Genomic DNA, 24265 nt, shown 5'->3' on the forward strand with positions numbered 1-24265 from the left:
GAGGTTGCCTATGTTTCTTTCAATGTTGTCATCATCAGAGCCGACAAGGGAAATACCACTGTGGTTCTTCATACTCAGTCATATGACAGGAAAATGAATTTACTATTCAGTGATCGAAATACTTATATAAAACTTGATTATGATCCCACAAAAAGACAGCTCAAGAAACTGAACAAGCTACTTGATGAAACAGCTTCTTTAGATGAAAAAACTGTAAAAAAACTCAAGACATACCACGCAAGACTTCCTAGAATATACGGTTTACCCAAACTTCACAAGAACAATGTCCCACTCAGATCCGTCATTGATTCTATTAGCAGCCCGACGTACAAGTTATCAAAATTCTTATCTAACCTTCTCCATCCCCACATTGGCCACTCAGCCTCATCAATTAAAAATTCCACAGAGTTTAATGCTAAAATAAAAGACACTCAACTGTTGGAAACAGACATGCTAATTAGCTTCGACATTGTCTCCCTCTTCACTAATATTCCCCATAAGGAAACAGTGGACCTGTTCAAAAATTTCCGTCTGATATCGTTGAACTATTCAAATTTACAATTTCTTCCGGTTACTTCACTTGGAAAGAAAAAATCTACAAGCAAGAGGAGGGAATAGCCATGGGGTCTCCCTTATCACCTAACTTAGCAGACCTGTTGTTTATAGAAGATCTTGAAGAAAAAATTTTCGCGTTTCAATCCAAACCAAAAATCTGGCTATGTTATGTCGATGATCTTTGCAGTCTGGGGTCATTCCGAACAAGAGCTACATCTGTTTCTAGATAAAATAAACCTTCTTCACCCCAGCATCAAATTTACGTTACAAAAAGAATCTCCACAGGGGATCTCTTCCTTGATCTACACATCCAAAGAAAAGAAGATGGTTCTATCTCCAATTCTGTTTATCAAAAATCGACCTTTTCAGGTCGCTACATCCACGACTCTTCTGCTCATCATCCTTCTCAAAAATTTAGCACCATCAAATCACTGGTAACTAGAGCACATAGATTTTGCTCCTCTGAGGAATCTCTAAAACAAGAATTGGAAATAATCAAAAACACAGCCATTCTAAATGGATACAATCCTAAAACTACTCAAAAATTCATCAGCCACTTCTCCATACATCAACCTAGACAAGAACAAGCCCATAGGATTCCCATACCATATGTCAAAAACATCTCTGAACATCAAGACCACATCTGTCTCATCAATCTGCAGAAATCCGGTCTCTCTCAACACGGAGTTGAAACCCCTACTTCACAGACCCAATCTAAACTGCAATTGTCCTTCCCATTCCTAAAGTATGGGAAATTGTCATACAAAATTGTGTAAAATAATTCAATTTTAATTTTAATGTAATCTAAATAATCTAATGTTGCTGTTTTTTTTTTTTTTTTTTACGCTAGAAAGCGCTCTGCACGTATCTGGATTCCATTGTATTCATGCACACTATCTATATGTTATTCCTAGTATTGTTCCCAACTGTACTATTAACGATGTCCTAAGACACTTAGGTTGAAGTATTTAAGTATTAAAAAACCTATTACTGTGGTTTTACGTGTGTTTATTTAGTCATGAATTCTCTACAGGTTTCTTATATAATCAATAAAAACCATGATTTAATTTTCAGCTGCAGATGGTATTATGTATTGCCTTTCATATACCATTTCTGTTATGATAGCAGAGATGGTATACGAAAGGCAATACATCAGTCAGATGAACAGCAGATCATATGTGATATCATACACTTTAAGTCTAATTGTTGTGTTTTGCTCGATCTGTCTGTAATAAATTTTTACCATTTGAATGATGTAGCTTCATAGCTTAAATGTATATTGTGTAATCCTAATCTTGAACACTTTGACCAAAGAGCCTCAAGTACTAGTCACTTTAAACACATTAACATTACAGTAAATTGTGAATATACTGATTAAACTCTTGTACCACACTGTATATTTCATGTTTCTATTGTTAATAACCAGTTATCTTAAATCAGCCCATTGTTTTTCTTACAGCAGAGTGAAGTTCAGATAACTGCAGTAGATTTCTTAAATCTTAAAGATTTATTGGAATCAATAATAGCCTGCTAGTTGACTCTTTCTTAGTGAGTGGAATTCTGGCCATGATTTCTATTGTCATTTATACCCAGTTTTTAATGCCCCCCCCCCCCCCCGATCCATTGTAATGATAACCCTTCTTGCCAGCATGTCTTATTCTATATTATCCATTATGTTTATACTGGCTATGCAACCACAATGTATTATCATAAAGTTGAATAAGTTAAGCCTTATGAAAGGAGAATGGCAGTTGAAGAGTTTTTTTTTTTTTTTAATATATATGTTGATTATTACATAGATAATTCATAGTAAGGAAATAAAACTTTTCTGCTACCTTACAGGTTGCTTGATTAGTAATACAAGTTTGGCAGGAAGCAAACAGAGATGAAGCATAAATATAAAAAGAACACTGTTTTAAAATTATGCTTCATCTCTATGTTTGTTGGCTATCCAATAACTAGTGCTCCCCCTTCAGCCTCTGAAATGTTATGAAAAGTTGCAACATCATTTGTGAACTTACACTTTATTTTATTTCAATCCCTTCTTTCACTGTATTTTTTCCTTTTTAGGATACATTCAATTATTGGGATTATCCTCAGTAGAAACTTCATCTCTTGTGATTGATCCACAATTTTTCAAAGTATGGTATTTATTCTGTGAAACAGTGATGGTACTTTATAAATCTCTAATGTTGGAAAAAAGAAAACACTAATTTATTAACTGTTAACCTTTCGGTATTTAAATCAGTAATTATCAAGAGTTAGTGCTTAACTTAAAGCACCAGTTATACAAGGTTGCATGTGATGAAAGCAAGAAACACACTTTCTTTATTAACCAGGCAAGCTCATGACCTCTAGTGTTAAAATCAAGTAGGTAAGAAAGCTAGCTATGTGGAGGAAAGAAAAAAAATTTGCTCTTTATATGCATAACACAATTAAAAACATACTCACTATTATGCATTACACATTTTAAGGTAGGTAACATCCATTATATAAGCAAGATAATAAACCTCTGTAGGTTATTGTTATAGAATGCCATACTAATATACTAAACTGTCATACTTAAAACCACAGCATTAGTTAGTCCTGTGATGGAAACCGTGGTATTTCTTCTGTCTTAAGGTTGGACATCTATTTCTAGAGATTATAGCCTTACTAAAATATTATGGAGGTTATGCTTACTATTGTGGAGTGGCATCACTGACACTCTTTTTGCCCACACCTTCAATCTGGAAGGATGCCATATCAGAAACACTCCTTATCATCCTTACCAGCTTGACATTATTATCAAGCAAATCAGTATTACTTTCTACATCATCCTCAACATTATTAATATACAAGTTGACTAATAGTGGCCTAAGGATAGAATCTAGTGAAACATCTTAATATACCAGATTCTGTCTTCTCTGACATCTACTTTTTAATACATTTAATCACACTTATCTTAACCACTGGGCTATTTTTTTAATTCTCATCCATCCCTTCATTCCACTTTATATATCATACCATGTGACATTACCTTTGGGATCTCTTTGCAAAGTTCTGTAATAGTATATCCATTTCTTTTGTTCATTTTTTTTTTTTTAAGTATGGTCTAAGAAACTATAACTGATTTAATGAGCCATTTGGTTTTAACCTTTAAGCTTACCATAAAACACAAGTAAATTGTTAAGATCTACCCTGACTGAAGTCAGGGTAGATCTTAACAATTTACTGTACCCTATAGAGAATCATTTTGCTCTGGCAAAATACTTGCTCAGTAATTGCATTGTTTCTTCTGTGTCTGTTACTTTTTTATCATCTGCACCTACTATAGCTATTTCCCCAAGTTGAGTGTTCTCTTTACTTGTCATAGCAAAATAAGTCTTTCTTCAGCCTGCTAAGCTAACATTTTAAGCAAAATGTTAGCTTAGCAGGCTTAGTTTAGCAGTGCATACTTTGCATTTCCTCCCATGGCTGTCATCATCCTATCCTGCACAATCTACTGCTTATGTGAATATGCTCAACTCACTTGATGTGTTTCTGCTTTGAGTTCTTTTTTCCCCCCCAAGTATCAACAAAATAAAAAATATGAACAATAATTAAATGCTAAACATTCATAAATAGCATTTCAAATCACACATGCAGCTATACAATACGATACAGTCCTACTTACATCCATTTGTTTTTTCAGGCAGATGGAAGTGTCTCATTAATGCACATAATGTGAAGCAGCCATGCTGATGTTAAAGAGTGATTGTGTTTCTCTTAATTTTTGCTGTTTTGTTTTATTTCAAATTTATCCCTCTTATTAATACAGTACTGTACAGTATGCTAAAATGAAGTAATACTATGGAGAGTGATGTTAATAAAAAGAAACAGCAAAGAGGAATAACATTGGAAACAAAATATGAGACCATAAACAAATCTGCAGCCAGAATGACTGTTAAAGACCTTTCTGCAAAATATTATCTAACCACTTCAACTCTGTGCACGATTGTATACATATACTTAACTATTGTTAATTTAACTATTCATTAAACTATTAATCACAGTTTAATCATTTAAGCAATAGTTTAAACTATTAAACTATTGTTTGTTGACCTCTATTTAACATCACTGTCAAATTTCATTATTTCAAAACAGGAATCCTGTTTTTATAATAGCATCAGTGGGAAATAACATGCTAGAAATGAATTAACTCATGAAGTTGAGAACTACCTGTATATGAAACAGGAAGATGAAGGAACAGAGGATAATAAAATCATTTAAAAAATTTAGTCTCTCAGGAAAAAAAAAATGTTAAAATTGACCAAAATTACAAACTGGTTATTTGATACAAGGTTATTTATTGTAATTTTAGTGAATCACAGGAAATGTGAAACCATGATACAGTTGTTCCTCCTCATAAAAAATTAGCTAGCCTACAAACGATGGGTGAATTCCTGTTTTTTTTTTTTTTTTTTTTTTTTTTTTTTTTTTTTTTTTTTTTTTTTAAATAGCTTAAATTTTAGTCAGCTGTCTAACTGGACAGAAATCACATTACAAGTTGCCATGATATCATCATATGGTTTTACACACACACACACCTATAACAAACAAACTACAGGCAGCTTATACTAAGAGCAAGGATGAAATTAATTTGTAATATTGATGTATTATGTTGCAGCAAATTCAGTTTTTTTTTTTTTTTTTTAAATAGCTTAAATTTTAGTCAACTGTCTAACTGGACAGAAATCATATTACAAGTTGCCATGACATCATCATATGGTTTTACACACACATGCCTATAACAAACTACAGGCAGCTTATACTAAGAGCAAGGATGAAATTAATTTGTAATATTGATGTATTATGTTGCAGCAAATTCAGGGTTACCCTGAAACCTATATGTATACATACATACATAAAACACACTTTTTTGGAAATGCCACTTTTTACTGGTCAGCTGGAGTTTTCCTGTTCTTATATGATATAACAGTTTTCAGTTAACCATAGCGATTAGCCCTTATTGAATACACACACACATATATATATATATTTATATACACATACACACACACAGAATATGCCTTTGCATTTTATCCCTAAAAATAGAAGAAAAAGTTACTCCTCCATTTCGCTTCCCCGCCCTTTAAATACTATGAAGTACACCGATGTTAAAACAGAGAATGACTTTAAGATGTACCTCTTAATATTCTACTTTGAAAATCAGTTTTACAAATATATACTACCCTTACATTAATAAAAGGAAAAGTTTCAGCCTTTGCTCAGCAGGCTTTAAAAGGTCTTTTGCACAGTATTACTAAACAAAGCAAGCTTGACCTCTGAAGCTTTGCCATACTGGAATTTAAACAGTGGTGCTTATATCGTTAGAGTTTTCTGTAGGTTTTTGGAAATTTTCCTGCTTGATTTTTTGTTGATATCTCTGGATGCATGGGATGAAAAACAACATTAATCCACTAATCGCTATCATAGAACCTGACACAAAAAATCCTGGATCGTAGGATCCTGTACCATCATAGAGCCACCCTAAAAATAAGAAAAGTACATTTTTAACATAGAAAAAGTGTGAGAACTGGGCAATGCAAAGAGTACTTTATTTGGAAATAGTTTCTAAATCTTAAAACGAGCATTTTCAAGAAAATTATTTTGTTCCAATTACTTTTTTTTTAATATAACTTTTATAAAAAAACAAAAGGCTTGAGAAATGAAACATGTTGGAGATCCTTCATTATTTTTAAGGCATTTAAAATTTTCAGTCTTAAAATCCCCTCTATCTAATCTGCCCTGACTCATCCTCATTGCATTGATATGCTGTCTTCATTACTCTCCCCATTATGATAACTCCTGATTAATTTACCTCCAAAGCTTGATTTTCTCTTGTCCAAATACCCAAACAGTAAAGCCATCTTTCTAGGCGACTTTAATGTTCAAAAGTAACGTTATTTTTTTAATTCCGTTGATAAACTGAATAAAATGGAAATATTTGCCATTTATAATAATCTGACAAAATCTCACCATAAGTGAACAAAATTGGAAAATGTGTTTGTTGTGTTTAGTGAGCAGATGTCAGAAATGCGAAGAGAGTAAGAAGAATGATAGCAATGAGTTGAAAAACAAACTACATGATAATGCAATTGGCAAGGATGGTGTTACTGTTTAATTTGTACATTAACGATATAGAAAAGGATCTGAGAGGAACTGTAACATTATTTGCTGATGATGATGCAAAGCTGGGTAGAGCAATAGTTAATACAAATGATGTCCAAATTTTGCAGGATGATTTGGATAGATTGGCAGACTCGGCAATGGAGATGTGGCAAAGTGGTTATGCATTTTGGGGTGAAAAGATTACCAGCTGTATACCACATTGGTGGAACTGTACTCCAGGAAACTGATGAAGCCAGGGACTTGGGAGCATTAGTGGATATGGGGTTAAAGTTTAGGGAGCATATTACAAAAGTGGCTAAAGCAGCTCATCAGATTACTTAGTTACTTAAGAATACTTTGATAAGCAGAGACAAGCAGGTTATTGTTTCTCTTTATCAAGCCTTGATTGATAAGACTCCATTTTTACTATTGTGCCAGAAGATCTGGGTGCTAGAGTTTCTTGTGATGAGGAGGAGGTTGAGAAGATCCAGAGACGAGTGACAAAGATGGTAGCAGATCTACGGAATGAACCTTACAAGAACAGGTTGAAGATTTGTGGATTGCAGAAACTGGTTGATAGGTGAAAAAGAGGTGATATGATTGAGTCATACAAATTACTGAGGAATTTTTACAAGATTAATTCAGAGGAAATTTTTCACAACAGGTCTAGTGGTGGGAGAACTGGAGGCCATCTATGGAAACTGAGTAAGAGTGTACTTAGCAAAGGTGTTAGAACCAGGTTTTTTTGCTAGTGAGCGTAGTGAATGAGCGGAATAGGTTGCCAGAGTCTGTTGTGGGTACCATGACTGTGAATGAGTTCAAAGCAAGTAAGTAAAAATAACAATGACAACAACAAGAAAGTAAGTCAGTCAGAATCTAAAAAAAAAAAAAAGCAATAGGATATGGTGACTGACTCATGAAATTTGGACTTGCTGATGAAGTCTACTTCAAGCTTCTTTGGGGCAAAAAAATGATGTGACAAAATGTAATAGAAAAAAAGAGAGATGTAGTGCTTGTTGGAATTAATTATTTAAGCAGTGATAAATATTGTATGAGAGAAGAAATGAAAGGACTGCTGGAAGAATGGAGAAAGAAAAGTGAGATAGTGAAAATTGTTACTTATTACCAAGTTACGACAGCCCTGAGTTAAGGAGAGCTATGATAAGAATGATTCAATGCACAGAAGAAATGGGTGCGAGTTTTTGGATGTTTGGAGTGATTTTGATGGAAGAAAAGACCTGCAGAAGAGGGACAACCTATACATAAATTGATTTGGCATCAGGAGCCTTCAGAAATTATATATTGGAATGAGATGTGGAAAGTCATGGAAACTGGATCATCATCATGGAGGAACAGTGAGAATGTGTGCCGAAGTTCAGCTATGAATGGATACACTATGATACTGTTGATTTTGCTTAGCCATTTAGTAGGATATCACATAAAGGCTGTTGCATAAACTGGAGAATATGAGATTGGAACATAAACTATCAAAATGGAAAGCTAAGGGACAGGTATCAGAAAGTGGAATATGAGTGGGGGATGAATCTGCCAGATTTACAGTGACCATGGATCTGTCCTTGGCTCATTGTTGTTCAACATCAATTATATTGGGAAGGACCTGACAGGAGATGTTCAATTCTTTGCTAATGATGTAAACATAAGCAACACAATTAGGGATGCTACTAATATAGTAATACCTTGCCTTATGCCACTTTGCTTTACAATAATCTGCTCATACGATGCTTTTCAATTAGAGAAATGCCCATTCTAAGAATTTTGGCAAGTAAAATTAATTTAGTCATGATGGTATATCAAACACTGAGACAGGCTAAACTTACCTTACATTACTGTTGTTAAAAACAAACATAAAGTGAAAAGTGCTATGCTAGTTAATACTATAGTTATTCATTAACATGACAATCTTATTTCCAAAATTGATAAACTTTTAATGATGTAGATTGAAGACCAAACTGATTAACTTGTGTTCCCGTAGGCCAAGTTATTCAAAATAAGTTTTATGTTGCAAAAATTATTCCAAATTTTTTGTTTGTGTAATTAATGTAAATTAATACTTTATTTACATCATTTATACACATATATGGCTGCTCAAAAATGTTATTAAACCGCTACATATATGTGAAGAAGAAGAAGAAAGACAGAGATTTGCTATATGATGGCAGTCTAGAACCTAACATGTCATATGACTGGGGTATGCCTGTATGCAGCCCTTACAAAATTATTTGAATAGGCTGTAATTATGGGCAAATAAAGTTATGTACTTTGTCATAATGAGATTTCTAGCAGTGTATTATATTGGTGGGATTAAGCTTGGAGAAAGTGATAAGGTTAGGGATCTTGGAGTTATAGTGGATTTTGCTGTGACCTTTGAACTTCAAAGGTCACAGCAAAAATTGCAAATACAGTTCAGAGAAAAACTGCAGTGTTGAAACAACCATTGACTGGATGTAAACACACCTAGACTACTGTGCATAGATTGGTCTCCTGGATCTGGAGAGGATAAAGAAGCTGTGAAAAGGATGCAGAGAAAAGTAATAAAGATGATATCAGGATTATGGAATGTACATTATGAGGAAAGATTGAGAGAATGCATACAGTGATAAACAGGAGAAAGAGGGAGTGATATGGAAGAGGTCTATGAACTTCTGAAAGAATGTTAATAGGATACTGACTGAAATTTTTGTTATGTGGAAGATGGGGAGAGGATAAGGAGGCATCCATGGAAGTTAAGTTTGTGTGCAGTTAAGAAAGGTGTGAGAGCTAGATTTCTCTCTCTCTCAGAGCAGTGAGTAAGTGGAACAGTGTCTGTTGAAGTAGTGAGTGCATCTAGCATGAATGAGTTTAAGGTATGGTATGATTGCCAGTGTGGGTGATATATGGTCTCCTATGGGTGATATTATGAAATAAGAGAAATTAGCTGAAACACTAAATAGCAATATACAACAGTTGATTAAAGACTAGAGAATACATATTTGAGAATTGTGAGAAAAAATTAAATAAATGGGATCAATGCTAAGGAACTTAGCATTGTTTAGCAGTCGTCTTCTTCTCTTCGAGGATTAGGTATTTGCTTGATCTGGCTTCACTGGCCTTTTCATCTTGCAGCTGGTCTTCCTCTCTCCCCCCCCCCCTTTTGGTCTATATTTATCCACCTCTTTTGGTAGCCAATATCTTTCCATCCTAAATAGATGTTTAGCAGTCAAGAATGTGCAAGAAAAGGTATTTTAAGATAGTTGATGTCAGGAAAAATACACTACTGGCACAGTCAGTAGTGTTAGAAGACCCAAATGCAAGATCTGACAATATTGGAGTTCTGATAAATAACAGATTAATTTGGAAGAAAACTGTTAATAAGAAATTTAGTTAACAGTGAAAATAATCATGTACCATCACAGTGTCCTGGGTATCCCTTGTGGGTGCATCTCAGGAATTTGATGCTCATAGCACATTATGAGCGGCAATTAGCCAATCAGGCCAAGAAATATTCCAGGTATTTTTACACAGGGATTATATTAGTTGATGGAGATGGTAAGCAATAACCATCTAGAGAAGCTATTTCATGTTTGTGAGTGATATATGAAACCAGAATGTAAATGGAATGGAATGGTATGGTAGACCTTGAAGTGAGTGAGGAGGGCTAAGAGGAATGAGTTAAACTTGATGTTACTAATGCATCAAGACTTGGTATATTTCCTTATGTTTTCAAGGAATTTTCCAGAGCTGATGGCACCCTCAACATCATTATTTAATCAGAGCCTTACAAGAGGAGTGAGAAAATAGTAAAACTGTACTACTACATAAGAACAGATGCCACAAACACTGCTTCAGAGTTCAAGTAGATTGTATCTTGAGTAACGGTTAAGGTATTAAAGAAGTTGATAAGGACTAGTATCCAGAGCTGAGTTTGATAAAAGGAGTTTCTCTGAGGGTTACCATGGGTTTATTAAGGAGAAGTTGTGTTTCAGTAATTTACTTACAACAGGCTGTGATAGATGTATAGCACATAGGAGATGTATAAAAAGTCAAGTGGTATATTTTTTGAAAAGGCCCTTGCAGAATGAAACATGAAAACTTAGTATTTAAATTAGTGTAGATAGGATTCAATAAGTATTTAGTGCTGAAGCACCTGGAGTAACTTGTGAAAAACCTCTTTTTGTATACTATTCAAAGTTCTCACTGCAGCTCTTTGAATGGTGTCTACATAATCAAAATAGCAGTCTTTGGGTGGTGCCTATTTTTTTTTGGGGGGGGGGGGGGTTGCACAGAGAGACATATCTAGCAAGTATGGTGGATGTAATAGTATCCCCCCCCTTTTTTCTGGCTAAAACTAACAAGCACTATATGGCTTAAGGCAATTTTATGCAAAAGGAACCAACTATCTTCTGTTTTGATGCTGAAGCTGCACACAAATTCTTTGCAGAAAAATATTTCAGAACATCTACATAGAAGATAAAATAAACAGTTTAGCCATTCTCTGATGTTTTCTGAAGCTTTTATGTGCAATTTATTCACTATAGTTTTGATATTTCAAGCCAGCTTAACACATATCTATCTGGCTATCCCAGCAAAGTATATAAAATTATTAAAAACTATATCTAAGAAACTGACCATAATAGTATAAAGTTAGAACAACAGGTAAAGGAATTCAGCATTGAGAGAGGAGTGAAGCAAGAAGATCTGATATTACCCAAATGTTTTCTGCTACATTAGAAGTATTTAAGAATGTCTCATGGCAAAACTATGGAATTAATATCAGTGGAAGAAATTTCTATCATTTACATTTTGCAGATGACATGGTTCTGGTAGCAAAAAAAAATAAAGAAGTTTGGGAAATGCTACATGAGCCTGACAAGGAATGAAAGAAAAAAAAAGGTTTAAAAATTAACTAAAGCAAAGCTCATCATATTCAGATCAAACTGAAATCAAATTAGCAATATTGTGGATGACTATATTTATCTCAAACAATTAGTTACGAATAAATAAGATAAAGAAAAAATAAATAGAAGCATTTTGGTACAAAGATTATCTGTTAGGAGATTTACATGTTTGTTTAAAAAGGAAGCTGTTTAATATGTGCATTATTCCAGTGTTTACTTATGAAAATGGGACATGCACCAACAACTAAAAAACAGGAAGACAGGTTACATATAGCTCAAAGAGGCCTTGCAGAGAAGAATGCTCCACATAACAAAAATGGATAGAATCAGAAATAATAGAATTATAGAGATGACTGGAGTAGAGGCTATTGTGAAGTATTGTAATGCATTTAAATGGAGATGAGTTGTGGAAGAATTATATAAAAACTCAATATCCTTTTCTGAAGGGTATTAAGCTGCATAAAAGGGTCACAGAAATGTCTAAGATGATGAAGCAAGTAGATGGCAATCATTGTCATCATTTTGACAATGACTGCCATCAACTTGCTTCATTTTTCACCATGACTGAGAAAAATCAGTAGAAGACAACAAACAACCTGGGCCATCAAGAACAGCATTCACATGCCCAAATTAGTTGAAAAAGTTCACTAAGTCATAACAGCAACTGATGTATAATGCTCAGAATGATTTCAGTAGATCTATATGTTAATAAGGAAAAAATGATTTGTTAAATAATAACCCAAGGTTTTAAGAAAATGAAGTGCACTGTTTGTTCCACATACATTAAATGATGATCAGAAAACGAGCAAATGATATACTGCAACAAACTCAATGAAGCTATTGAAAAAAACCTAAACTTCATGAATTTGATGAAGGGTTATATTTGTGAAACAGTCCAAAATCCAAGAAAAGTCAAATATCAAAACTTCTTCTTTAGCTTCTTTTCATCCATCCGGATATAGGCTTCCCACTTAACTTTTTAGCTCTCTGTCTTTAGCTAATAACTACCATATCATGTCAAACTTTTGCAGATCATTTCTCCATCTTATTTGGCAACTTTTCCTTCTCTTGGTATACACTCAGTGCTTGAGTTTGTTAATCTGTTAATATCATTATTATCTTCTTGGCTACCATGGAGTCACAAGACACATTGTGGGAGGACAGCATTAATCAATACAAAGTCTGTTTTCCTACTCCTTAAACTCATCCACCATTTATACTTTCAAGCAATTAATTCCATGCTCCTACCACTCTCCACACAAAAAACTTACTTCTTACTCATTTACTCACTACTTCCTTTTGTAACTTCCAGCGATGGTTCCTGTTCCTTCCTCTCATTCTATCAATCTCCCCAGTGTTAATGCTGTAACTCTTCAACAGCTTAAGTATGTCATTCATATCTCTCCCTCTTTTGTCTTCTATCCACTAAACTCTGCAGTCTGGATGCCTTAGTTTACCCTTATTATCAACACTCAGTGTCGCACTCCAGATTTAATCTTGGAGGGGATCGAGTTGAATAGACAATTTGAGAATACACACTATGCATCGCATACAACCTATGACTGAGCATCTGCAATGATCGCTAATTCATAAGTATAGAAATTTAAGACACGACACAACATAAATAAAAAAAATAGGAAAAGATTTTGGGAAATTTTTCTAGTGTTTTTTTTTTACCCTTTTTCTTTGGGGATGCCAGGCCCCCCCTCTGGGTGTGCCACTGTCAACACTGTACAATCCTAATATCATTTTTATTATCAGTCTCAGCACTCCAAGGTTACTTCATCCCCCTTGAAATCCCAGTGACCAGATCTGAGCACAGAAATCCAGATGTGGCCTGATCCAAACTTTATACAATGGGACCACCACACTTTTATCTCTAGTGGTCAATGTCCTCCTGAATATTGCAACAATTCTCTGAGATGCTGCAATATCTCTTCTAAACTTCAAATTTCTGTCTACATCAACCACATCTACAATCTGTCTACAGTCAATCAATCAGTTTAGTTGCATTAAACTGATATTCCCATTCATTTCCCCACAATTTCAACTTATTATAAACATCAGCACTATTACTAATAATCCTCCCAAGCTTCACATCATCTGCAAACAACTGAAAAGCTCCTTATAGTCCTATGATATCATTGGTGTAAAGATTGAACAGTAATAGTCCCAGTACTGAACCCTATGGAACTCCACTTGTAACCTTTCTACTTCCTCATACTGCTTTCCCATATACAACCCTCTGATATCTGTCAGAAAGCCAGTTACCACTCCAATCCACTAACCTGATATCCAAACTCATATGTTGCAACTTAAAAACTAACTTGTAATGTGGTACTCTGTCAAATGTCTTTGAAAAATCCAAAAAAAAATGACAATGTATATCTTACCCTCATCATGGAAAGACTGTTAAGAATATAGAAGATATTCTTAATCTTCTATATTCAGAAAATCAGAAAGATAACAAAATGTTTTGGAAGATATTAAAAACCTTAGAAATAGAGGAAAGAGTACTCACAAATGATAAAGGTGACATGACAACTAAAGATAAAAATATTTGTGTGCTTCAGGAATGTTCCTTTGAATTTGTGCTCCTATTTAATCACGTTCAAAAGTGTTTTCCTTATAACCTCAACACCAAATGAAAATACAGCAGTAGTTCTTAAGGGACTGAGGAGCTCTGGTGAAATCCATAATTACTCTTAGCAGTCTATTAATAAAAGAGGTTAAAAGTTCTCTTTTATTTTTATATTGGATGACAAGCAACAAAGCTCAGTGACTCTGGAGTGTTTCAGATATCGCTACCACTGACAAACCATCAATCATTAATCAAACACATCACTATATGAAAAGCTGCAGATTCAACATCTCAAATGATAAAGTGGACACATGCTAGCTGTGGAAAGATCGGTGTACAAACTTATGTTTGACCTCAACTAGCCATTTTTCTGACCCCCCCCCCCAAGTGTTTGCCCTCTGTTAATCAAGTTTTACACCTTGGAAAGTGCTGACAGTCTCGCATACAGCACCTTATTACTCTTGAGGAGACTTTCTCTAGCAAAACTGATTCAACAGAAAGAAAGATTAAAGTGATCCACAACAAGCACCTCAGACAATGATGTAAATTTCGATGAAAATACCAGCAAATTTTGTAACTACATTGCAACAGCCATGCATGGTTTACTGGAATGTTCAAAAGCAAAAAACACAAAATATAATATTTAACTATAAAAAATATATGTGACACTGAAGGACAACATTAACAAGCTTGCCAAAACAAGTAAGTTCAATCCAAAAAAAATTTATCAGGTGCTGTCATTTCAGACCTACATGCACACATAAAGATGGAACAGATTTCCCATGCATGGTAAAAGTGACCTGTAACATGATGACAAGCAGATTCAAATTCACAATGGTTGTAAATAGTAAATTCAAAGGCATCCCATCTCCATTATGTGTATGAGCCTATCCAGAACTGGCCTTCATCCAGTAGAAACAAGGTTGTCAACTGATGAAGTGTGGACCATTGACTCTGAATGCTAGTTTAAAAAACAAGTGCTACTGATAGACACTGTGAAAACCAGAACCCAAGCATATAGCAAACATGCTTAGCCCACAAGGTCAACAGCAAACCTCAGAGAACCTTCCGCTTCACAAATGTATGTCTATTTCCCATCTCCAGTCTATAAAATCTCACCTGCATTTTCTGATAGAAACCCAAACTGCAACTCCCTTGAATACTATTCATCTCAACTTTCCCATATTCCTTTGACTTATTTCAGCTCAAAGGTGGAATTTGAGCATATGTTCACTCTAATATAACATGCCAAAGAGCATCCACTTAGAATATACTAAGGCAAGTGATGTGAAATCATTAGCTTCTATATACAAGTTGCCCTGTCCTGAAAATACTTCAGGTGCAAACTTTGTTTGCTTACATTTGTGAAGCGGAAGGTTCTCTGAGGTTTGCTGTTGACCTTGTGGGCTAAGCATGTTTGCTATATGCTTGGGTTCTGGTTTCTAAGGATTAAATCTAAGGATTAAACTAATATATGCCTATTTCCCATCTCCAGTCTATAAAACCTCACCTGCATTTTCTGACAGAAACCCAAACTGCAATCATCATCTTATATGTTTCCTAATAAATACAGTCCACAGCTCTTCAAGCTAAATGCTAACCAAGTTCCTTCTTGCCCATCCACAGTACTAATGTACTATAGTCTGCCAATCTCTGCATGTATGGGATCATCATAAAAAAGTTCTAGATATCTGGGGCAATTACTTTGAAGGATTGTTAAATGAAAGAAGCACTGAGAGAGTGGTGACTGAAAATATTAAAGAGGAATCCAATCAGAAATACATATCAAAACTTGAAGAATAAAATGCTATCAAAACATGAAATATGGCGACACTGCATCATTCAGAAAGTCTGGTCCAAAGTTTGAATTCCAGATGATTAAAACAGACCACTCATGGTATCCATCTATAAAAAATGAGAAATAAAACTGAATGTGAGAATTACAGAGTAATTTCCATGCAGAGTTTTCCAGATAAAATTGATGCAAGCATACTCAAGAACAGGTTAAGAAAAGCTGCGTTCACATCTGATGGGGACTGTCAGAATCAGATTTCTCCTTTAAGACAAATGGTTGAGAAATCATGGGAATATAACAAGGATTTATATTAAGTCTTGTAAATCTGAAAGGTATATGATGTATACCTTTTCATACCTTCTTCAAAAACAGCCAAGAGCTGTTTTTGAAGCACTACAGTTATATGGTTCAAAAAGGCATTACATCAAGAAATACAGTTTACATGTAAGTTGTAAGTCAGCATTTAAATCGAAAGAGATACTGGAAAATGGTTTGATGTAAAATAATCAGTCATAAGACAAGGGTGCACACTATCATCACTGTTATTCATCATCTATATGGATCAATCACATAATGAAAGAAAGTGGCATTAAATCTGATATCAACATCTGAAACATGGAGATATTAATCTCAACTCCTTAACTTTATAGAGATAACATTATACTATTAAATAAATCCTATGTCTGCAGGATTTCTAAACTAAACTGAATAACTGCTATAACAGATAACAAACAAAAGACTATTGACAACATAGTAGCATGCTGAATGGAGAACTTATAAAACAGTTAAATATTTCAGCTATTTTGGTACAATTTTTAGTGAAGATGACAAATTAAATATGGAAATAGACAACAGAATAAGCAAAGCTAGTATGAAGGCAGCTGAATAAATTTATATGGAAAAAGAGAGAAATGAGTCAAAAAACAACATGGTAGTTGCATATAAGACAATATTGAAACCAATTTTAATTTATGAAGCTGAGAGATGGGTTAGAAGCAAAATAATTGATGAAAGACTAGAGAAAGTTCTGAGAATGGATAGCATCAATGCAGAATCATATTAAAAACGAAGATGCATTAAGAGATATTATGCCATGTTTATCAAAACTGTCTACATGTAGACATAAGGATAAATGAAAAACAATTAAAATAAAGTAAAAAAAAATAAAAAACTTTTATTTGCCAGATTTTTCAAACCTGAGAATAACAGATCATCTTCAGTGGCAGCACACCAGTATGTATGTATAAGATAGAACATTTACAATGAATTATTCTAAAAAAAAATGTATGAACCATGTGATGGTATAAAGAGCAATGTGATGTGGGATGGGTGGGATGTAGTAATGGATATATGGATGGGGAACCTATTTATATCTGATAAGAATGAGATTCTCCCAAATTTTTGGCAAGGAGAAGCAGTCATTACATTCATATTATGATTATGAAGCAGAGCTTGAGAAATTTCCTTATATAAATGTTCAAATTCGAAATGATATTAGTGGAGTACATGGGTTCTTGAACAGAAGATTCTGTAGTTGGTGGCAATCCCATGCTGTGCTAAACCAGATTTCTTATTAATAATGTAAGACTGGATGGTGTTCATGCAATCTTATTCCCACAGAATGTTCAGTTTGATCAAAATGGAGGATGGGGACCAGGAGATGTTTAGACAGCTAAGTTTGGCAAGTGCAAGAAGAATGATTGTTATGGGAGATTTTAACTACAGTAATATAAATTGGAGAGAGGAAGATTCATGTAGAAATAGTGGAATGGAATTTCTAGAATTCTTGAGGGACAAATGTCTTAGGCAACATGTAACAGAGGGAACAAGAGGTTCAAGAGTTTTGGATTTGATTATAGCATCAGAAGAGTTGATAATAACTGAGATGACATCTCAGTTATTATCAACTCTTCAAAATCAATTCTTGGTTTTGACTTGGAAAATGAATAGACATGCAGAAGTATCAAAGAGACGGGAACTTATGTGGAGTTATAATGCAGGTGATTATAATAGTCTTAGACGTCAACTTCGGGAAGTTTCATGGAGGGAGGAATTGGAAGGCCGGGATATCGTTAGTGCATGGGAAATTGTGAAAGAATATTTGTTAGCAGCAATGGTAAGTTGTATACCATGAGTGAAGAAGAGGACACAATTTGGAGTAAAGTGGATGACAAACAATATTAAACAGGAATTGCATGTGAAAAAGAGGCTATGGAAGAGATATAAGGAGACAGGTGAAGAGAGGATGCGTGAAGAATATAAGACACAGGCCAGAAGAGTGACTAGTGTGGTAAGGAAAGCGAAACTGGAATATGAGAGGAGATTGGCCCTAAGATCCAAAGAAAATCCTAGGGAATTTTTTAGCTATGTGGCCAGCAGGAGCAGAAATAACTGTGGAAGAATGATATTGTGGGATAAAAATGGGAATAGAGTGACTGATGCAGAGGACATAGTGGAATTGTTCAATGACCACTTTATTGGAGTATCTCATCCTGGAGGAGTCAGTTTTAATGCTAGAGGGATAGGGCAGGTTCAAGGTTTAGAGGTACAGGAGGAGAGTGTGTTTCAGATACTGAGAACTCTGGATGTCAATAAAGCTTTGGGACTAGATGGTATTTCACCACGAGTTTTGAGAGAATGTGCTGGGGAACTGACAGCGCCTTTAACCTGGCTTTTCAATGAAAGTCTGGCTTCGGCAAAGGTGCCCAGGGAATGGAAGGAAGGTAAGATAGTGCCATTGCATAAGGGTGGTAACAGACTGGAAGTGTCTAATTATAGACCAGTCTGTGTGTCATCAGTAGTTGTTAAGATCTTGGAGAAAGTGGTGAGGGACCGTATACAGCATTGGGCAGATGAGGGTAATGTTATCTTGAGAGTCAACATGGATTTGTGAAAGGGCGCTCTTGTTTTAGCAATATGCTAGCCTTTTATAATAAAGTTACAAAAACATTAGATGAGGGAAAGGCATATACTGCAATTTTCTTAGACTTAGCAAAGGCATTTGACAGGGTGCCACATGATAAGCTGATATTTAATTTGCAACACATGGGTCTGGATGTCAGATTGGTCAACTGGATTCAGGATTGGCTGTCTGATAGGTATCAGAGAGTTGTGTATGGTGGAGCAGTTTCAAGGAGACAGAGGGTTACAAGTGGGGTCCCACAGGGCTCAGTACTGGGACCTATATTGTTTAACCTTTATATCAATGACATTGCCAGTGGATTGCAAGGGAATATTCAGTTGTTTGCAGATGATGTGAAGCTGGGAAGGATTATTAGTAATAGTGCAGATGTGGTAGCCCTGCAAGAGGATTTGAATAAGCTAGATAGATGGGCAAATGAATGGGGGTGTCAGTTTAATGCAGCAAAATGTAAGGTCTTGAGGTTTGGGAAACATCGATGGGATGCTGCATACTCTATGGGAGGAGTTATACTGGAGGAAGTTGGGGAGACAAGAGATCTGGGGGTTGATGATTGGTAGAAACCTGAAGTTTTGCAAAGGTGGTGAAGGTAACACAGGGGATTGCTGCAATTATGAGAAGGACACTGACCTGCAGAGATAAGAGGGTTATCATTCCATTGTATAAGTCTCTGATCAGACCACACTTGGATTATTGTTCTAAGATTTGGTCCCCGGGATTTGAAGGGGATAAATTAACTGTCGAAAGGATACAAAGATGGTTTCAGGACTGTACAAGGATAGTTATGAGAATCTGCTGAGGGAATGTGGACTGCAGAGTTTGGCAGATAGAAGAAGGAGAGGTGATATGATTGAGGCTTTTAAACTGTTGAGAGGTGGTTACAGGGTTGACACTGGGGAGTTCTTTCACTTGGTTGAACAGCGGGAAGGAGTAATGACAAGAGGCCATCCCTGGAAGTTACGAAAGGAAACTGTGAGCAAGAGGGTGAGGAGTGGTTTCTTTGCATGGAGGATGGTTGAGCCGTGGAATGCATTGCCTGATAGAGTGGTGAGGGCAAGAACGGTCAATGAGTTCAAGGAGTATGATAGACTGTGTTTCTCAGGGGGACACCGCCCCTCGATGAGTCTTGATAGACTTTGTGTTTCTTAGGAAGGACCTCCCACGATGAGGCTTTTGACTTCATGGTTGGTATAGGGTTGGTGAGATGGATAGCTGGGTGGTTGATGGAGAGATATCAAAGAGTAGTTTATTCAGGAGTAGAGTCCAAAAAACGGCCTGTGACTAGTGGTGTGCCACAGGGTTCTGTTCTTGGACCACTGCTGTTTAATCTGCTCATTAACGATATAGGGAAGGATCTAAGAGGAACAGTTCATTTGTTTGCTGATGATGCAAAGTTGGGTAGGGCAATAGTGAATGCAGAAGATGTCAAAATCTTGCAGGACGACTTAGATAGATTGGAGTTCTGGGCTAAGGAGAATGGATGTCAATTTAATGTGATAAAATGTAAGATTTCACTCCAAATATGCATTTGGAGTGAAAAAATTAGCAGCAGTATACCATACTGGTGGAACTGTACTCCGGAGATTGATGAGGCCAGGGACTTGGGAGTGTTGGTGGATAGGGAGATGAAGTTTAGGGGGCACATTGCAAAAATAGCTAAATCAGCTCATCAACTCACTTGGTTGTTGAAAGATACTTTGACGAGCAGAGACAAGCAAGTTATTGTACCTCTGTACCGAGCCTTGATAAGACCTCATCTCGACTACTGTGCTCAGATTTGGTCACCTAGGTTTCTTCTTGATTGGGGGGGGGGGGGAGAGGATCCAGAGGCGAGTGACCAAGATGATAGCAGGTCTATGGAAGGAACCTTATGAGAACAGGTTGAAGATTTGTGGGTTGCAGAAATTAGTTGATAGGCGGAAAAGGGGAGACATGATTGAGACATTCAAATTGCTAAAGGGTTTCTATAGGATTAAATCAGAGGATATTTTTGAGATCAAGACTGGTGGTGGGAGAACTAGGGGACACCTATGGAAGCTGGGCAAGAGTGTGGTTAGCAAAGGGTGTTAGAGCTGGGTTCTTTACTTTTAGAGTGGTAAATGAGTGGAATAAGCTGCCAGAGTCTGTTGTGGGTGCTATGATGGTGAGTGAGTTCAAGGTAAGGTATGATAGATACTGTGAGAATGTCGTATAGTTGTGTGGACATGATGTTTAGGGCCTCCCTCGATGAGTCTAAGGACTCCCTGGAGTCTCCCGTAATAATAATAATAATAATAAAAACAAGTGTTTCATGGCAGAATGGTGGGTAAAATACCCAGAGGAAGAATAAAATCTAAGATTGATGCAGTTAGAAATGCATTCAAATACTGAAATATAAGATCAGGCAAATGTTAGAGGCCTGACAGATAACTGACAATGGAGAAAAATTGTTGATATCAGGTTGTAATGTTAACTTTTTATGTTGTACTACCATAGTATCCTGCACATCCCTTGATAGTGCATGTCAGGAATTCGATTCTAATGATCATGATGAACTATGACAATATATAGTTTTTAAAGCTAGGTTTACACATGCCCAATGCTGCAACAAAAACGAATGTGTGTGCATAGACTACCTATATGTAGGGGCTGTCTAAACACATACATGTCCACTAGGCTCAATAAGTTTGGATTTTATTGTATATATTTTATGTTGTACTACCATAGTAGTACAACATAAAATATATACAATAAAATATACAATATACATGCACCCTCAAGGGATGCATGTCAGGAATTCGATTATAATGATCATGATGAACTATGACAATATATAATTTTTAAAGCTTGGTTTACACATGCCCAATGCTTCAACAAAAACGCATGTGTGTATGTGTGTGCATAGACTACCTATATGTAGGTAAACACATACATGTCCACTAGGCTCAATAAGTTTAGATCTTGCCAAATATTTCATGCCTGCTACAAAGTTGTTTGAATGTAAAATTGTAGTTTATAGGAAGCTGGCTGTTTATGATCATCCATCAAGTGGACTATAAAAACAGAACATGCAAGAGTTGATACATCTGAAATGAATATTACCTTTTTGCAATATTTTAATATTAGCTACCTCTCAGTATTTATGTTAACAATTAAGATTTAAAAACTTGAAGATATCCACCTTTAATTATTTTTCATATAACCACTTCATCCCAGTTTGCCAACCTTATTGGCACACTCTACTCTTGAGCTTTTAAACTGGGTGTTCAAATCCCCAAGTGGCACAATGTTCAGTAGCCTTTATGCAGTAGATAATTTTTATTTCTCAGTGTTAACTTCCATCTCTGCTTATTGGAGGTCTCAAGCAGCTTGAAAAAGTTCCATATTCGGTCTTTAGATAAGTATTCTCAGATTCTTCTTCCTCTTATCATGGATTTTATTAATCTGTTCTAGTCTCATGCCAATTTCTTGGCCTTTAAATTCTTTTTCTATTTAATTTATACCCATATATTATTTTTGGAAAGGATTTTTGGAAGGAGAGGATTCAATTTAGATCCTCTATCTATTTTTGTTTATATCTACTTATATAAGTTAAATGCCTTTATATTAGAGATTGTAAAATTTCTTCAATTTGTTTTATGGTCGAATATATCCAGCAGTTTTCCTTTGAAATTTCATTTCTGCTGTTTGAATTCATTTTTTTATCTTTCTTTTTTTTTTTTATGGTCCATGTTTCACTTCCATATAATAAAGTTGGTTTAGACAGGACTGTAGGATATCTATATTACAATTCTGTAATCTCAAAAATTAAAAATATAAAAATGAATTAATTTAAACTTAGTTAGTAAGAAGTCATTTTATAAAAATTATTTAAATGTGTTTCCTTATGGATGTTGTGAGCAAGACAATTTGCAATATTATTACTTTTGACTAATAAAAGTCTCGCTTAGATGTAAAACAAACATATTTAGGTTAAATATTATAGCTTAATAGTAATTTTATATTGAGCTGTCAATGTTGAAATGTTTGTGTTGTTTGTATGTAGACAAATGTTGTTTAGAAATATGTTGTCACTTACGGGAAAAGCAAAAGTCACTGCTATATTATCAGAAGTGATTAAATGAACTTACATTAGTACATAAAAGATTGTGAAATGAAGAACTGTTATTATTTCTGCAACTTTTTATAATAAATTTAGTTTAATTCTTTATCCGAGTGTGAGCAAACAAAGTTTGCACCTGAAAGTATCTTCAGGACTGGGGTAAGGTGGTACAACACCATCGCACTCCTTGCAAAGGTGGAGCAAGCTACCAACACTCCTATCTCAGTATCTCCCATAATGCAAAACACATCTCCTTGCAGATATGTTTGATGTTATGCATTAAGGGAAGGGCCACAACCCAGACTAGTTTCGACCTTTATTGAGGTCTCTTCAGTGGGAGCCAGGCCCAAGTGGAGATACCAGGCAGAAGCATTAGCAGGTCATCTCTACCTATAGGAGTTGCCAAATGGTGTGCCACCCTTTTTTAATAAATTACTCTGGATTTAGAGAAAGATGTTGAAAGTTTATTTTTCACTTGGTTACAGTATAATAAATTTAGTTTAATCCTTTATCCAAGTGTGAGCAAGCAAAGTTTGCACCTGAAAGTATCTTCAGGACTGGGGTAAGGCGGTACAGCACCAGGGCACTCCTTGCAAAGGTGGAACAAGGTGCACCAGTGCACTCCTTGCTCCACCTTTGCAAGGAGTGTCCTGGTGTTGTACCACTTACCCCAGTACCTTCCAAAGGTGGAACAAGGTACAACACCAGGGCACTCCTTGCAAAGGTGGAACAAGGTGCACCAGTGCACTCCTTGCTCCACCTTTGCAAGGAGTGCCCTGGTGTTGTACCACCGTACCCCAGTTCTGAAGATACTTTCAGGCGCAAACTTTGTTTGCTCACACTTGGATAAAGGATTAAACTAAATTTATTATACTGTAACCAAGTGAAAAATAAACTTTCAACATCTGCAACTTTTATTTAGAAATTATTAACTTTCTTGCTCTATGAAAAGAATTCTAATGCTATTTCAAGTACAGCACTGAAAGCCATAATGGCAGCACATGGTGATGGACTGGAGCGGTAGTTGCTCTATTCTGGGCAATGACTGGGAAATAGAAGGGAAAAGAATGTTACTGAATGTTGCCGTGTTCAACTGTTTGGAAGTAAAAATGGAAACACAGCAAAAGAAAAATTGTGGTTTTTCAGTCTTCAATATATGGAGACAGATCAGAAATTAGAAGAAAATTTAGAAATGGAAGATCGAGAGAGGATATCCTTGTATAAAGAGTGTGAAGTTTTTTGTGGTCATTAATCCATATAGGATTTATTTCACCTAAATATGAAGGAAGTTTATTGATGTCCAGTT

At 35.5% G+C, this 24265-nt stretch overlaps 1 protein-coding gene across 5 annotated transcripts in view; it reads right to left on the reverse strand.

Moving 5' to 3' along the window:
* Nucleotides 1–2306: 2306 nt before the first annotated feature.
* LOC150094505 (monocarboxylate transporter 12-like) overlaps nucleotides 2307–24265 on the reverse strand; it is a 191830-nt gene continuing 169871 nt past the window's right edge. For all 5 annotated transcript variants that reach the window (XM_090411878.1, XM_090411879.1, XM_090411880.1 and 2 more), the window contains one exon: nucleotides 2307–6066. In XM_090411878.1, the coding sequence (XP_090268004.1) occupies nucleotides 5885–6066 (182 nt within the window). In that variant the 3' untranslated portion in view covers nucleotides 2307–5884. The remainder of the gene's footprint in view (nucleotides 6067–24265) is intronic.

Source organism: Typopeltis vanoorti, chromosome 22, assembly GCF_054136105.1.
Source record: "Typopeltis vanoorti isolate ZY-2024b chromosome 22, IOZ_Tvanoo_1.0, whole genome shotgun sequence".
Classification (NCBI taxonomy): domain Eukaryota; kingdom Metazoa; phylum Arthropoda; class Arachnida; order Uropygi; family Thelyphonidae; genus Typopeltis; species Typopeltis vanoorti.